The sequence below is a fragment of the Sapajus apella genome, unplaced genomic scaffold (assembly GCF_009761245.1).
Source record: "Sapajus apella isolate SASKATOON/1434 unplaced genomic scaffold, GSC_monkey_1.0 scaffold21, whole genome shotgun sequence".
Lineage (NCBI taxonomy): Eukaryota > Metazoa > Chordata > Mammalia > Primates > Cebidae > Sapajus > Sapajus apella.
In genome coordinates, this window is record NW_022436961.1 from 21,465,786 (window position 1) to 21,482,630 (window position 16,845).

Here is a 16,845-nt window from a genome sequence, read left to right on the forward strand (position 1 = left end):
TCCCTAAATGTGAAAAAATCCAAAATCCAAAACACTTCTGGTCCCAAGAATTTTGGAGAAGGAATATTCTACCTGTAACTGGAGGTTTTTAAAAAAATAGGATTCTAGTTAGAAGGCATTACTTTCTCCTCTAAGAACCAGTCATTTGAAGGCAATGAAGAGCAGCAATGATGCTTAGTCATACCTGAGTGACTGATCCAGCGTCATTCCTGTAAAATCAAAAAACTTCAGATACTCTTCTGCAACTAGTTTGCTAAATTCATTGCTATAAGAAAACAAAATAGACTTGGTTATTGAAATGTAAACTATTCAAAACACACACAAAACTGGAGAGAATTCAGACCCCAGCAACGGGTCAGAACGTACTTCTTGCCAAGGTGTTTTGCAACATCTGATCTTTTGAATCTGTCCAGCTGATAAAGGCGTTTGGCCAACCTTTTGGCTGCTTCCACATTGCTGCTGGTACCATTACTGAGATTTTCTGGAGTCTCCTTTTCCAAAATTTCAGTGCTCCCCATTTCGGAATGAGCTTCTAGCCGTTCTGTTTTCACCCCAGCATTGCTATGATAATTGATAGAGAGAGAGAAAATCGAATTTCTTATATGGCAAAAAGGAAAACATCTGATGAAATGTTGATACTTTTTCTTTTATATAGATCATTTTATGTTTAGATATTCATAAAATTATTTTCAGTTACTATATTTCAAAGAACTAAAGAAGAGATTGCCCAAATCTTAGGCATGAAGTTTCCAAACACTTTGGTCTCTAGACCTTGACATTCTTAGAAGGACTTCAAAGAGCTTCCACTTATGTGAGTTCTATCTATTGATATTTACCATAGCAGTAATGAAAACAGAAACATGTTAAGTATTAACTCACTTAAAAATAATCTGTTTTATATAACAAGTAGTATACAGATCTATGTTTTCCAAAAGAACATAACATTTAGTGAGACAAATCAAAGTGTTTCACTTTTATTTAAACACAGATTTCCTTAATGTTTGGCTTACTAGAAGACAGTTATATTCTAAGACCCATTTCTATATTCAATCAGTAACAATATCTTATTTTGGTTGAAACATATTTAGAAAATCTGCCTTCATTCAGATATTTTGTTAGAAAAAAGAAATATTTTAATATTTTCAGATAATTGTGGATATTCTTTTTTCATCCAATACCAAAATGAGACAAGTGGTAATTTCTTAAAAGATATTCTTACTTGAAATATGAAATCTAAATTTGTGTTAACTTTTTGTACTCTTATGTTAAAATCTATGTTATACTTTGAATGGATCTTTTAACTCACACATGATTTTGTAACAACACACATAGGTTATCTGCAAAACGTGTTAACACATTTCATTATATAACCTTAAAAAATAATCACATTCACTAATGTCACTGTTAATGAGAAGTCTAAGTACTAGGAAGCTGCCAAACCTCCAGTGGCAGATAAAAGTTTTCCAAAATTCTAATCTTTGTTCAAAAGCTCACATGTAATCATTTGTTGTGAATATCATCAGCTGTTTTCCTTAAAGTAATAGGCTTACTCCATTTTCAAGAAAACGTCTGCCAATAACCATAGCTTGTTAGTCATTCTCTCAAGTAAAAATGACATTCAATAAAAATGTGCCTCATTTTTAGCCCCAACTTAAATGACATATGAATGTTTTTCCTAGAGACTGTCAGGAACAGAAGTGCTTTATTCTCATTTAATCACACACAAAATTTTAAAAACATGAACTCAAGCACTGAAATGAAATAAACAAATTGTACTGGTTTCATGAAGCATTTTTTTTAAAGGTGAAACTGGCCTTTATTTTCATTTTGAGTGCATTACAGCAGAGAATACAATGACTAGAAGAGTTTGGTGCCACTGCCTGAAGTTCTGCTAAGACCCCCACTATTGTTTTTGTACTATATGTTATCAATGCAGTAAAAAAGAAAAACATTATAATCATTAGTGTAAAATAATTTGGATACTAAAAACCTACTGAAGGAAGAGAGCTCCACAGGCCACATGTTGAGAACTCTGCCCTGGGTAGGGCTTAAAGACTATAGCCTGTGGTCAGTGATCGAGGGTTTTCATGTATTTACAATACTGAAACTAAAGAGGATAGATTAATTTCCAAATCTTTATCTTAACTTGGTGAGACATGCTCATGATAGAACGTACTTAAATGGCCTTCAAACACACTTACCACAGACACTAAACCAAGGGTGGTCAGAATTTTTCTGTAATGAACCAAATCATAAACATCATACGTTTGCAGGCCATATATGGCCCTGTCACACATGCTGCTTTGTTGCTGTTGTTTTGTTACAACTTTAAAAAACCTAAGAGCCATTCCAGGCCGGGCTGAATTGGGCCCACAGATGAGCGTTTATATGCCATTCCTCTGTTCCAAAGTTCTTTAGCTTGGCTTGCGTTAAGCAGAGTAACTATTTATTGTCTAAACAAGGACACTCTAGAGGGGAAACAGATAATAAAATCCTTAAATATGCTCTCATAATTATTGCAAAATAAAAAAAGAAAGCATTATCAATAAAAAAGTAGTACTGTTAATGGGCACATTTCTTTTTGGGGTGATGCAAGCATCCTTAAGACAGTGGTAATGACTAAACAACTCTGAATATGCCCAAATCACTGGATTTTATACTTTAACAAGCTAAGTGTTACAGTACTTCAATTATTTTAAAGCTGTTATATTTTTAAAAATCTGAACCTAAAAAGTAAGTTGTAAACTACTATCATGAAATGACAAAAACCATTGTAGCAAAAATAAACGCATTTCTAGGCAGAACTGCTCAATCTTGTCACTTATTCTATCTCATTTACAAGCTCCCTTTTCTCACTGCTTTTCCAAGGAAACACTGGTCTTGTGCCAGGGTCACTGAGAATGTAGCCAGGGCTCTTGCACAACCAGCTGGTATAATAAGTAGCTGCAGAGTCTCATACTCCCTTCAACTACCACAGGATTAGAAGGAGTTAACCGTCCCTAGCAACTCTCCTGCAAGCACACTCTATCAGCAAGTACCCAACATCCTGTCCTTGAAATGAAGCTCTAAGAATCGGGAAAAGAGAGAGTCTTTTAGCATCAACTGTGTCAAAATGTCAACTCAAGTATTCCCAGATGATACCACTGGAGAAGCTAGGAATATAAAGTTAGGTCTACCAAAGCCATGTTGGCTTATTTTACCACAGCTATTAATGATAATAGTTCACTTATTAAAACTCTAAGCCAAACACCAAACCACAGTCAATGTCAATGGCAGAACTGACCCAGGCAAACTAAGACACATGGTAACCTTAAACACCCTCAACAGTTTCCCAACAGAAATACCCACCAGTTAAAAGAGTGTCATTATGATAAAATCTCCATGAAAATGAATTTTTAAATGCATGATTTTCTCATCCTAGGTCTTCCTTTTTAGACTTAATGTTACATGGATGGGCGTGGTGGCTCTCACCTATAATCCCTGCACATTGGGAGGTCAAAGCAGGAGGTCTGCTTTAGCACACGAGTTTGAGGCCAACCTGGACAACATTATGAGACCCCCTCTCTATGATGTAAAATTTAAACACACATATATATACACACTTAACACTGCCATTCAGTTTTGTGAAATTTATCCCATCAGGAAATTGAATATTCAATCATTAATGACAGTATAACCTTTAATAAGAAAATGCACAGTAGAAATGTAGGCCATTCACGATTACTTTGTGATTTCCCATATAAGCGACAGAAATGTAAAATATTTATTCTAAGAACTATATTAATTACAATCAAGGACTTTTTCTAATTACACACAAAACAAAACCCTTGGAGTTGTATTTCCATGCATGCTTTTCCAATCATATATTAAAAACAAATGTTGAAGAAAAGATTTTCTTCTCAATTAAACTACTATTTACTGCTCACTTCTCAGGAAAAATTCATGGCATTTATTTAATTATTCTGTGCAAACAATATAATTATACCACATATATAGTACTGGCCCAATTTTGTTCAAATATAAGACGCTTATTCTAATTGAATATATTTTAAAAATTTACTGCTCAAAATCATTCCCTTCCTCATGTTACTCATTCTCCATATTTGCCTTTTCTACTATGTTGCCCAGCCCAGGCGATTTCACTTGATTTCCCTCACATTCACCAAAATGATATAATTGCAAAATCTGTGTGGATCAGACTTTCTAGATCTTCTTCAAAAAGCCTTCAGTAAAATAAGAAAATAAAGAACAAAGGATAAATATCCCTGTTCCTAGATGGCTTCATTCTACCCATTTCATGACCTATGAGATTATTTGAACAAGAACTGAAATTACTCCTTTTAAATAAATATGCTGGCAATACAAACTTACCAGAAACAATACAGACACCAAGAAGAGCCCATCGCAAACCCTGGGGTGTGCCTGGGCCACATTTCCTCTCCTAAGCCCTGTCCAGTAGCCCAGTATTCTTCAGCTCACAAGTTCGGTGTCTGCTGAGCTTCACAGCCTTCTAAGAACCTGGCTCCCTGTGAGGTCACTCTACTATGACCTCACATTCTCAGCTGAGTGTTCGCTGTTGGGGTTTTTGTAATGTTTCTGCAGCTCCAATAAAAACAGGAGTCAGAACACAAGGGCCCACTGTCTATCAAAGGCGTAAGAAACAGTGCAGCCCTGCCTCGTTCACACTTGATAAAGCCAACTCAATGATCCCTCTCAGAGGGGATAACACCCCATTTTGTTTCCCTGAATACACAAGGCACTGCAGTTCTAGTCTGCTGAGCATTAGATGCTTTCTGTAGTTTGGATTTTCTCTTTTCTAAAGTTCATTTTTATTTCCCTTATTTTTCTTGATCAAATCACTTTACAACCTAGTAGGACTGTAAATAAGTGTACCCCTACCAGTCACTTAAATGTAGAAGAGACTTCCCAAAAGGTTCTCCCTGTGTTCTAGAAAATGATTCCCTGGGGACTTTACTTCTTACTTCCAAGTAAACATGGTAATATTCTCTCATCAAAACACTCCATCATCAAATGAATGACCACATCATTGAGTTTGATCACCAGGCCTTCTCACAACCTTTTGAATCATACTAAGATTGGCAGATTTTCCAAATAAAAATAGGATACCCAATTAAATTTGAATTTCACATCAAAAAACAGCGTCTAGTATAAATGTGTCCCAAATAGGACATACTTATACTAAAATATTATTAATTATCTGAAATTCAAGTTTAACTAGTTTTATGAAATTTAAGAATAGGGAAAAGAGAGAGAGTCTTTTAGCGTCAATTATGTCAAAATGTCAACTTCTTTTATTTTATCTGGCAAAACTTACTTTCCAAAATGTTTTTTTCTAAACTTTATTTAAAGAATTCCCATAATGGTCTTCTGTGATAGCCAACTGGTAGCTTATTAACAATCAGAATCCTTCTGAAGTTTTTCACTGGTTTCTGCGATTTTACTCCTACTATTTTTCTACAGTTTTATCAAGACTTTGTTGCCCATAATCTAGTGATTCTTTTCTAATGTCCTCTAAATACAAAAAATCCCCCTCTTCTGTGTTTTCATCCTTCTCTTTCAACCTGCATGATACCACCACAAATGTGATAATGTGGCTATTTTATAGAAACCCTACACAAGATCCACATTATGAGCATGTCATAAAGCCTTCCCCAAGCTGACCCCAATTTCTTTTCTCAACTTGTCCTCTACTATTTCCTTCCTGCGTGAGCCACACAAATACAAGTTGTGCTCCCACGCCTTTTACGTAAGTTGTTCCTTTGCCCCTCTCATCACCCCCAGCCCCACCATGCCAAATTCTAGGAACTCTTAGCACTGCCTTCTAAAATCTCATTGCTTTCACCTACCACTGTCTTGAATTCCAGTTTGAATCCTCAACACAAGGGGCAGCTGAAGGTATTCAACAGCCACCTGCTAAGAGAACGGAAGAACAGAGCCATTCGCCATGTCTCCACTTCCCCCATTGTCTTCCATGCTATGCTATCAATAATAGTATGTGGCACTAACTTTCCAATTCACTGTAGCTAATCCTGGAAACCTCTGGAAAAACAAAAAACAAAAAACAAACAAAAAAAAACCCCGCCATCAGTAGTGTACTATTGCCTGTGTGAAACAATATACTCAATAGTATACTGTTTTCACTGTCAGTTTTTTCCAGAACTTAATAAACTGTATACTATTGCCCATTTTATACAGGCAAGAGTATGCTTTGAATTTAGATTTAGAAATTCTTTAAATTTTTATGTCCTTGTGATAATAAAACTAGGACCAAAAAATAAATCAGGCTCAGGTATCAAAGCTCCCAGCACCACCCCATATTTATAAAGTATACCCTGAGGGTTGTGCATAGGAAATAATGACCACCTAGTCGAGTTGAATTTTATATATAAGTTAGGCAAAGGCAACTTAGAAGAATCTCAAAGAGTGGGAGGAAATGACTTCAGTTGCAAGTGGAATAAAAGGACCAGTGGGAATAACATGACCCCTTTGCCATCCTTCAGGCTGATGACACAGAAACACAGAGGGCTGGAACCAACAGACAATAGGGCCCATACGAACGCCCAGCTTTCAGGGCTGAAAGTCAAGAGTAAGTATAGCATAAGCAAACAATAAGCAAAATGCTAAAGTATAAATTGCCTCTGAAAGGGGAAAGGAAAATCACTTTGGTCATCATTATCTATGGCATTTATTAGTACATCATGTAATTCTCAAAGAAACATAATTGAGAAGTTATTCAGAACAGCCATAGCACCTGCCACGGTGCTGTAAACTTAATAGGTTGACAATGGTTAGGCACTTCTTACATGTCAGTCACTGAGCTGCTTCCTAAGGATTGGAATTGTCAGTCTTATGAAACAGGTAATAGTATAACCCATTTTACAGATGGGAAAACTGAGTCAAGAAGCTGGACATGGCCAGTGAGACTCCAATGCCCGAGTCTTTCATAGGCTTTACTACCATCCATCTTGCTACTGCCACTCATCTTCTGGTACGTCTGTCTTCACTGATTGAATGAATATGTATTAAATTCCCTATAATGTGCCAGATGTTTTGGGTGCTTGATATGCTACAGTAAGCAAAATAGAATTTGAAACTTCTACCCTGAGTGGGAAGGGGAGCTAAAAATAAAGATTTATAATAAATGAGTAAATTCTTATATTAGAAAGTGATGTTTGCTCTGGAAAATATAGAGCAAATACAGAAGAGGAACCCTAGTTTGGGGATGAGGGTAGATACACTTTTCTATAAAGTAGTTATGGGAGGCCTCATAGAGAAGGCAACACTTGAGGAAAACTTAAAGGAGATCAGTCTTGCAAGTATGATAAAGTAACAGCATTCCAGGCACAAAGAAGGACCAGAGGCTGGAGCATGTTAGATGTGTGAGTGCAAGCAAGAAAGCCAGCATAGATGGGGCAGAGGGAGTGAACAAAGAATACCCAGAAAGCAATGGGCTTGGAGGGCAGATGTTCCCACATTTTCTAGATTCAGAGTTTTTAATGTGTAAGTTTTTTAAGACACTCCTAGGCCAAAGGAAATATCCAACAGTTCCATTTAATAACAGAATAATAGTGTAAAAATACTAAGTTTGGACTCAACAATTTACAATCATTTGAAAAAATAATACATGTAAATTGAAATAAAAATTATTTTTATTATTAAATAATGACAATTGCTTACTAATGGATGTGTGTGCCTCTGGGCCATACGACTTCTTAAATCTTGGATCAGACTAGACACTGCCACTCATTCATTTTCTCTTAGTACTTAATTTTTATCACAACGACTGGTGGAAATCCAGTTCAAAGCTATGTCATCAAAAGGAATATAGCACAATCTGATGTTGACACTGAACTAGTTTACACAGTGTTTGACAGAAGATGAGAAGTGCTGTGTTTTCCTTGATATTTTGGATATCCTAAGAAACACCTGTGAGTTCACTGCAATGCCCCAGGACACCTCTGCAGAGTTTGGGAATGACTTTGTGGCTCAAAGGCCTTGTGGACAACTATGGAGACTAGTTTTTATTCTGAGTGAAATGGTTAATATTGAAGGGTTCTGAGCGAAGATCTAAGATTAATTTATATTTTTAAAGGGTCACTCTAAGTATTGTTTTGAAAATAGACTGGAGGAGCGCAAGCAGGGTGACCAGTCAGGGGGTACTGCATGTGCCAGGGAGGAACTAGCTTGGGTGGGAGCAGGGGCTATAGGTCCAGAAGGACCTGTGACTGGTCCTTTCGGAGGGTTGAGAGAACACAAGTTTTAGGCCTGAGAAACTTCAAGGGTGGAGTTGCCATCAACCAAGATATGAAATACCAAAGTTAGCACAGGTTTTGAGTAAAAGTAGTTCCATTTTTGATGTGTTCACCTTGAGATGTCCATTAGCTGTCCAAGTAGGATGTGAGGACATGTAGAGATTTCAAAAAGACACGTGCCAGAGCGCACTGCAGGGAATTCTCAGTTGCTGGACTGTGGTGAGCCTTGGCATTCTTCCGTTTAAGGACCAAGATGATTTTGACGCACTGTCAGAACTTTGAGTTACCCCTCTAACCCATGGGAAGTCACTGTAGGTCTAAAGAGGGGAACAGTGATCAGATTTGGGTTTTGGTGAGATCAGTTTGTTGTAGTGTGGAGGGAAAACTGCAGGGAGACAAAATAGAAGACAGAAAAACCAGCTACAAAAGGAATCAAAATAGTATGGTCGAGAGGTGAGAAACTCAATGGCGAGATTATATGAATATGAAGGAAAAGCCTGCCCTGCAAAGTATTTAGAAGGTAAAATGGAAGAACAGGATGAGGGGTTTGAGATGTGCATGGAGCTATGTTCAGAGAGTGGGCACAAGGCTCATTCTGACTTAAAAGCTGGTGGCAGGTGATGCCACCAAACGAGACAATGAACATAAGATGAAGAAGAGGGAATGGGTAACAGTGTGTGCAGACAAAAAGCAACAAGCACTCATGGAAGACCAGGAGTTTGGTTCAAAGAAATGACAGATACAAGGCACGCACAGGTTAACCAGGCAGAGCTGTCTGGTATCAATGGCAACCACCCACCATCTGTGGGAATTTAGTAGAGGTGAAGTAGTCACCCCTATGTTGGTCGAGGGAATCACCTGGGAGAGGCTAGAGCACTCAGTATAACCAAAGAACACCAAAGTGTGTCAAAGACATATGTCTAGCAGCAGTATATTCATTTAAATTCTATTTCAGCAGAAGTATTCACCGGTCTCTCTTCATTTGTTAAGGAAATTCTACCTGTGAGTGTTCTGTTTCCCAGAAAGAAACGATTATTAATTTAGAAGATGCCAAAAGCAATCATCTGCTGGAAAACTCCAGTTAGATTGCCTAAGTCCAAACACTGGCTCCAGTGGTCACCAGTTGTGGGACCTTAGGTAGGTAAGGTCATTATTCTCTGTAAACCTTAAGATTTTTAGCTATAAAACAGTTAATAGTATCATATTCACAAGTTGTTGTGAAGATCAGATGAGAAGATCCATGTAAGATGCTTAGTGTAGTGTCTGGCATATGGTAAACAACAAATGTCTACTGCTATCACCAGATCTGTCTTCATCACTACCACCACCAGCATCATTAAGATGAAGATGATGACATGAGGTGATACATGAGAGCACTTTATGAAATATAAATCTCCATACAAATGTCAGTTAGTACTCAGTAGGAATACTTAAGGACAAATGTCTCAAATGAACCTGTTTTCAACATTTACATAGAATACATTCCCTAGAAGGTACAGCCTCTTCTAAGAGTCTTTATAAGAGAAGCACACAAAACCTAATTATTAAAATTCCTAACAGCTATTTCTCTGTTCAGCACAGAAGACAAAATTCGGTCTTCACCAATAAAAAAATTTTAGTAAGCATCACAAAAATATTCTGTCCCCAGCGCCAACCCTAGGATACCTTTTAAACCTAACCACTTTTTCTCACTCTTACTTTCTGTATTCCAGAAGAGGGCACCCACGTGCAAGGCAGTGGTGTGAAAACTGACCGGAACTCACTGAATGAATAAGGGAGTGTCTGCATTTGCCCTGAGGCACTGACTTCCAACATAACAATTGTCCTTTTCACCCAGTTAAGGGTTCAAACATTTCTGGGAGCATGATGCAGGTTTTCACTTTTTGTTGTTTAGTTGTTTTATTTATTTATTTATTCCTACACTAATTTGCTGCTCTTGTGGGGTAGCTCTCAAATGAGAATGTAATTTGTGCAATATTAATCAAGTCAGTGTTAATAAACTCATACTGTAATCATTTCAAATGAATAATGTGCTAAGAAATTCTTACTGGATGTCCAGCTTTAGAAATAAAAATTCAAAAAATGATACAAACACATGTGTAGCTCATTATTTGCATAGAAGCTTCTTTGTGCAAAGTAGGATCAGTGAGCCCTAATTACAGTGGACAACAAAGGATGAGTGACTCACTTGCAGTCGGACTGACTCATTTTTCTGGAGTGCTGTTAAGATGCCACTGGATATTCTTTTCTGTCCGCATTTTGATCGGGTTGAATTAGTATCAGTGTATACACACTGGACATCAGAATCTGGACAGCTAAAGAAGGTATGAAGCAGCTGGCAGAAGGTGGTCCAGGACTGGCCAGGGAAGGAATGCAGGGCCTTTGAGTAATTTAACTGGCAACATACACAAAGTAGACACTCCGTATGTGGATAACAACTACAATTTTCATACCTTAAACAGTTTGTTGAGTAGTATTTATATTAAAGAGTTGGGTACCCACACCACCAATCCTTAGAGTACTTGCTTCCTGTCTAGCACACTGGTAAAATATACTTATAAACATGAATTTAGTTTGATCAAATACTCTCCTTTCTTGATTAGGGAATAAATGCTACAATCTAGCAAGGGGAAATTAGAGAAGCTCTGGTCTCCCATTGCTCCCGCTCCGTTTTCTCTCCTAACTCTTCCATCTTCTGGGATACCAGAGACTGACTGAACAAATACTTTCTGTGGTTATATAACGTCCAATTTTTACCATCGCTACTGGTACATTCTGCCCTTTCTTCAAATTCTTCTTTTTTTTCTATTTTCTTTTGTTTTTTGAGATAGAGTCTCGCTCTGTTGCCTAGGCTAGAATGCAGTGGCACAATCTCAGCTCACTGCAACCTCCACCTCCTGGGTTTAAACAATCCTCCTGCCTGAGACTCCTGAGTAGCTGGGATTACAGGTGCACACCACCACACATGGCTATTTTTTGTGTGTGTGTTTTGAGTGGAGATGTTGTTTAACCATGTTGGCCAGGCTGGTCTGAAACTCCTGGCCTCAAGGAATCTGCCTGCCTCAGCCTCCAAAAATGCTGGGATCACAAGTGTAAGCCGCTGCTCCCAGTCCCTTTCTTCAAATTCTTACAACCCCATTCCCACTGGCCTATAGCACAGGTGTTGCTGCATTCTCTGGCGTGCTCGGAACTGCACATATGTTCTACAGTGTCCCTCTCCTGGTGACACACCCACTGATGGCCATACTGTCTCACCTTGCACATAACTTTTGCTTTCTTTTCATGCACACTACAGGCAGTTTCTACACCAGCAGCCTGACAACATATCCTGTCTACACTGAGTTTTCCCTAAGTGCTACCTACTACAACTACATTGAAAGCTGCTGTATGCGATATATGAAAGGTTTCTTGGATTCATTTAATTTTGTGTGCAATTTTAAAGAGAAAAGAATTACACACTGCTAAGTGTATTAGCAGAAAGACCCTCCCCTTAGGAAATAAAACCCTATCTCTGTCACTTCCTGCTTTCATCTCTTAAAAATATTCCAGCTCTTCTGGAGACAGATCCAAAGGGTCATCTTCATCTGGAGCCATGGGATTAACAGGGAACTTTTCCACTTTTTACTATCCATTACGATTGAATTAGTAATAGTATCAAATATTTTTGTCTTAACATATTTTTATGAAGTATTCCAGAATGTTTACTGTGTTTCATACACTACTTTAAGCACTTTGTATTAACTCACTTAATCCCCTTAACGCTATGATAGATATTTCAATCGTTCCTATTTTATAAAATAGGAAACTGAGGCATGGAGCAGTTAAGCAGCTTTGCCATGACTACCCTGCTAGTAAGAGGTAAAGCTGGGATTGGAGCTCAGCATGGCAAGTTACAGTTGTGTGTTCAGGCTCTTAGCTTATATGCTACGTAGCTTTGTAAGATATATCACTACAGGTTATACTGCATGTATAACTTCATTGTATACAGGAACAAACACTTCTACTTTTTAAAGAACATCCGTAAGCTTATACGTTTATTATGGTTGCACAATTAAGTATACATAACCAAACCTGCACAAATTTTCTCCCCAATTATTAATATACTGACTATGTGCCAGCATATTTCTAAGTGATAGGGGTGCAGACTTGCCCTTGTGGACTTTTACCTTCTAATAAGAGAGAGAAACAATAAAATAAATGAAGTGTTTTCCCTCCGTTCCCCCCTTTTACTCTCCCACAAATGTCTGAGGCTGTTATGACTCACACACTTTTCCAGGTAAACATTAGGTGTTCAATAAAGCATCAACAGACAAAAGTCCTTGCTTTCATAGAGTTTACATTCAGACAGTGACATTCATAAGTGCCTTGGAGATAAACATAGCCAGGTATGGAAGAGGGGAAGGCAGGGGTTGCTATTTTATTCACAGCACTCAGAAAGTACCATTTGAGGAGAAAATGGAAGTGACGATAGGGCCTTGCAAGGTATCTTCAGGAGGGTCATTTCGAACAAATGCAGGCCTCGGCAGGATGGTGTCTGGCAAGTTTAAGGGATGGCCCAGAGGAGCCTCCATGGCTGGAGAGGAGTGAGCAAGAGGAAGAGGAGATAAAGAGGTCCTAAGGAAGGCATGAATTCATTTATAATTTCAAAGTAGTCAATCACTCGGAAGCTTCAAAATTAACTGCCAATTCTCAAACATCCATGATCAGAGCAGGTACAATTTATAAAAGGTTATCAGTATTATTTATATGCTTTAGTCATATGTTAGCTTTTAAAGTTCATGGTCTGTTTCTCAGTTCCTCCTCTAATTCTGCAGTAACTCTCCATGACCATCATATCATCTAAGGGTCCAGACTCCATCAATTGCCTAATTCATCCTGTAGGACAGGGATTTATAACATACTCTCCCCAGCACGGTGCCAGAGGGCTAGTCTCTGATTTTTCCAAGGCTGAATCCTTATCTTTTTTTTTTTTTTTTTTTGAGACGGAGTTTCACTCTTGTTACCCAGGCTGGAGAGCAATGGCGCGATCTCGGCTCACCGCAACCTGCGCCTCCCGGGTTCAGGCAATTCTCCTGCCTCAACCTCCTCAGTAGCTGGGATTACAGGCACGCGCCACCAAGCCCAGCTAATGTTTTGTATTTTTAGTAGAGATGGGGTTTCACCATGTTGACGAGGATGGTCTCGATCTCTTGACCTCGTGATCCACCCGCCTCGGCCTCCCAAAGTGCTGGGATTACAGGCTTGAGCCACCGCACCCGACCTCTGAATCCTTATCTTAATGAAATTTCTATCACAGCACCTTGGACAATGGCTGAGATTTAACAAGTGCTCAGTAAAACTGTCCTAAATCAAATTGCAAGAAGCTTAAAGGAAAAGTCAAATGACTGTGTACTTGTCTCAGTGCAGCTATCAACTTGAGTGGAAGATGCCCAAAAGTAGTAATTCAAATGCTTTCTTTCATGAATCTGTACACAAAGCTGACAGTTTGAGTTTTATTGAGAGCAATTTCCTTATTATGAAATCTAGAGATTCTGATCAGAGGAAATCATTTGTCAATGAGCTCTGTGTAGCTTGTAGATTTTTTTTTAAGGTTATCTCTTATTGTTGCAAAATGGGGAGTCAACATGAAAAAGTGGCAAAAGCAAAGTGAACAGAATGCTGGGGTGAAGAGGGGGAGAGGTCCTCGGTTCTTAATATCTAAATTAAGAAAACTAAAACCAAGATTACTAAATAGGTTATGTGTATTATTATTATTTTTTTCTTTTTTAATCTGAGTCTCACTCTCACCCAGGCTAGAGTGCAGTGGTGTGATCTCGGCTCACTGCAACCTCCACTTCCAGGGTTCACACGATTCTTCTGCCTCAGCCTCTCTAGCAGCTGGGCCTGCAGACACCCACCACCACACCCTGCTAATTTTTTATTTTTAGTAGAGAAGGGGTTTTGCCATGTTGGTCAGCCTAGTCTCGACCTGATCTCAGGTGATCCACCAGCCTAAGCCTCCCAAAGCGCTGGGACTATGGATGTGAGACACTGCATCCAGCCTACATCAGCTTTTTTAAAGAGAAGTATCACTGTCAGTTTCTAAGCTTTGCATGTGCCTAGACAGTACTTTTAAACTATTATTTTCCTCTCTTCATTTATTATATTTTAAATTACTACATTTTTAGGGAGCTATACATGATCTTACTTTGCCCTTTGATTTCATACTAGCACCTTCTAAAATCAAAATACCTGTAAGGTGAGGAGTGAGCCCTGTGTTCTTTAATGTGAATTAGATGTTATCTGCTATCTAACTCAATCTCAAAGTGTTTGCTATTTTAAGACTTAACTGAAATCATGGCATTTTGAAGGTAAAAAGAGTTTAGTGACATGAGCTGGAATAGATTCAGTTTTGGGGCACAAAACAGGATGATCTGCTCTTCAAATATGCTGAGAATTAAAGACACATAGTAGACAATAAATTTAGTGAATGTCTTCTCCTCTCCCTAAAAAGAAAAAAAAAGAATGAGTAGTCTTTAAAATTAGATGAGAATAAAAACATTGCATTTTTTGATTTTCTAAAATGTGACAAGGCTTTACATTTATTATCTTATTTTAATGACAGTCAGAACCTCCTAGCAGATTGTTAAATTTTAAAAAGGAATCCCTTTCGACAGATGAATGGGAAACGGCAGTATTGGGCAGGGGGAAAGACATCCCTACCAGGGCTCACAGGTAAACAAGTAGTATTCAGGGCATGTCTGCCTGATACATCAGATACCATTAATGTGGTCCAGAGGAACTGTGGAGCAAGCTGGACAAGCACCAACCTCTAGACCACAGGGACTTAAGAAGGCAAACTGCAGAATTTCCCAGCAATAGGCCACCTAGATTGTTCACATGAAAATAACTGGTGCCCAGAGACAGAACTCCTGACTCCAAATCCAGCACTTTTTGTCCATGGCACCATCATCTACAGTAGAGATGACAATGTAAATAGCTGTTGACAAATCCGGCCTTTCCAGAGGGTAGGTTTGGTCAATAATACTTTGACAAGTATTTTCCAAGCGAACTAAAAAAGACAGAGTCTAAAGTAGAGGATAAAGTGAGAGGCAGCATAAACCAGCTTGAAGTAGAAAAAAGAATCCTTCAGAACCAGATCATGAGCCTTCCTATAAAGGTAGGGTATGAGGCAACAAGGAGGCAGAGATGCTACTCAATAGAAACAATAAAGTCCTTCCCAAATTCTTCCCATCACTAAACATCTTCACAGAGAAGACAAAAGTGCTGTTTTTGACAAAACTATATAAATACAAATCCATGTAATATTTCATTAGTTCCTAGACACTTATTTTTCTTATTTCAAAGTCTTTAAAATCAGAATAGTCTTCTTATGCATCAACCAGTGTGAACCCTGGCAGCCTGGTGGCTGTCAGATGTTTATTACTTGCACACAATACAAAATTATATTGTTGGTTTAGCCTTGATTTAATTAATGTTTACAGTGTCTTCAAAAAGATCATGCTATAAAAAGATACTGAGACAAAAGTATTATTTATGTAGGCAAGCACTGAGAACTTGCCAAAGTAATATTTATGTAAAAATCTGTAAGTTTAAGAATTATTAGAAACTCTAAGAGCAAGAATTATGCCATAGTTAATTGATGGCATTTTTTTTCCTTTTTTGTTTTGGTTTTGTATTTAACACCTTCATTTTCTCCAAATGAAATGGCATATTCTTTCTGGTAGTACCAGAAAATACATAAAAATATACTTTTAAATACGTAAAATATAAAATATAATAAATTGATTTATCTCCCAATCAATAGTATCTTAGATTTAAATAATTCTATGCTGTTTGTTTTCACTAGTACGTTATCACTTGGTATCTGTAGGGTACTGGTTCCAGGATCTTGCCCCACAAATACCAAAACCCATGGATGTTCAAGTCCTTGATATAAACTGGCACTTAGGATTTAAATATAACCTATATACACTCTCCCATATACTTTAAGTCCTCTCTACGCTACTTTTAATACCTACACAAGGTAAATGCTATGCTGATAGTTGTTATACTTTATTGTTTAGAGAATAATGACAAGAAAAAATATGTACATGCTCAGTATAGATGCAACCATTTATCAAATATATTTTCAATCTCCAGTTGGTGGAAGCTGTCAATGTGGAACTCAAAAATGCAAAGTTTGGCTGTATCCAGTTGCCTTAAAATTCAGTAACATTTGGCCAGGTACGGTGGCTCACACCTGTAATCCCAGCACTTTGGGAGGCTGAGGCAAGTGGATCACCTAAGGTCAGGAGTTCGAGACCAGCCTGGCCAACATGGTGAAACCCTGTCTCTATTAAAAATACAAAAATCAGCTGGTTATGGTGGCGCATGCCTATAATCCCAGATACTTGGGAGGCTGAAGCAGGAGAATTGCCTGAACCTGGAAGGCAGAGGTTGCAGTGAGCCAAGATCACGTAATGCATTCCAGCTTGGGTGGCAAGAGTAAAACTCTGTCAAAAAAAAAAAAAGAAAGAAAGAAAGGAAAGAAAGAAAGGAAAGAAAGGAAGGAAGAAAGAAAGAAAGGGAG

The 16,845-nt window shown here is 38.1% G+C and overlaps 1 protein-coding gene across 5 annotated transcripts in view; it reads right to left on the reverse strand.

Annotated features, from left to right (window-relative positions):
- Window positions 1-16,845, reverse strand: part of PSD3 (pleckstrin and Sec7 domain containing 3) — a 526,477-nt gene that overhangs the window by 249,649 nt on the left and 259,983 nt on the right. For all 5 annotated transcript variants that reach the window (XM_032287984.1, XM_032287985.1, XM_032287986.1 and 2 more), the window contains 2 exons: window positions 367-561; window positions 185-265 (listed from right to left, as the gene is read on the reverse strand). In XM_032287984.1, the coding sequence (XP_032143875.1) occupies window positions 185-265; window positions 367-561 (276 nt within the window). The remainder of the gene's footprint in view (window positions 1-184; window positions 266-366; window positions 562-16,845) is intronic.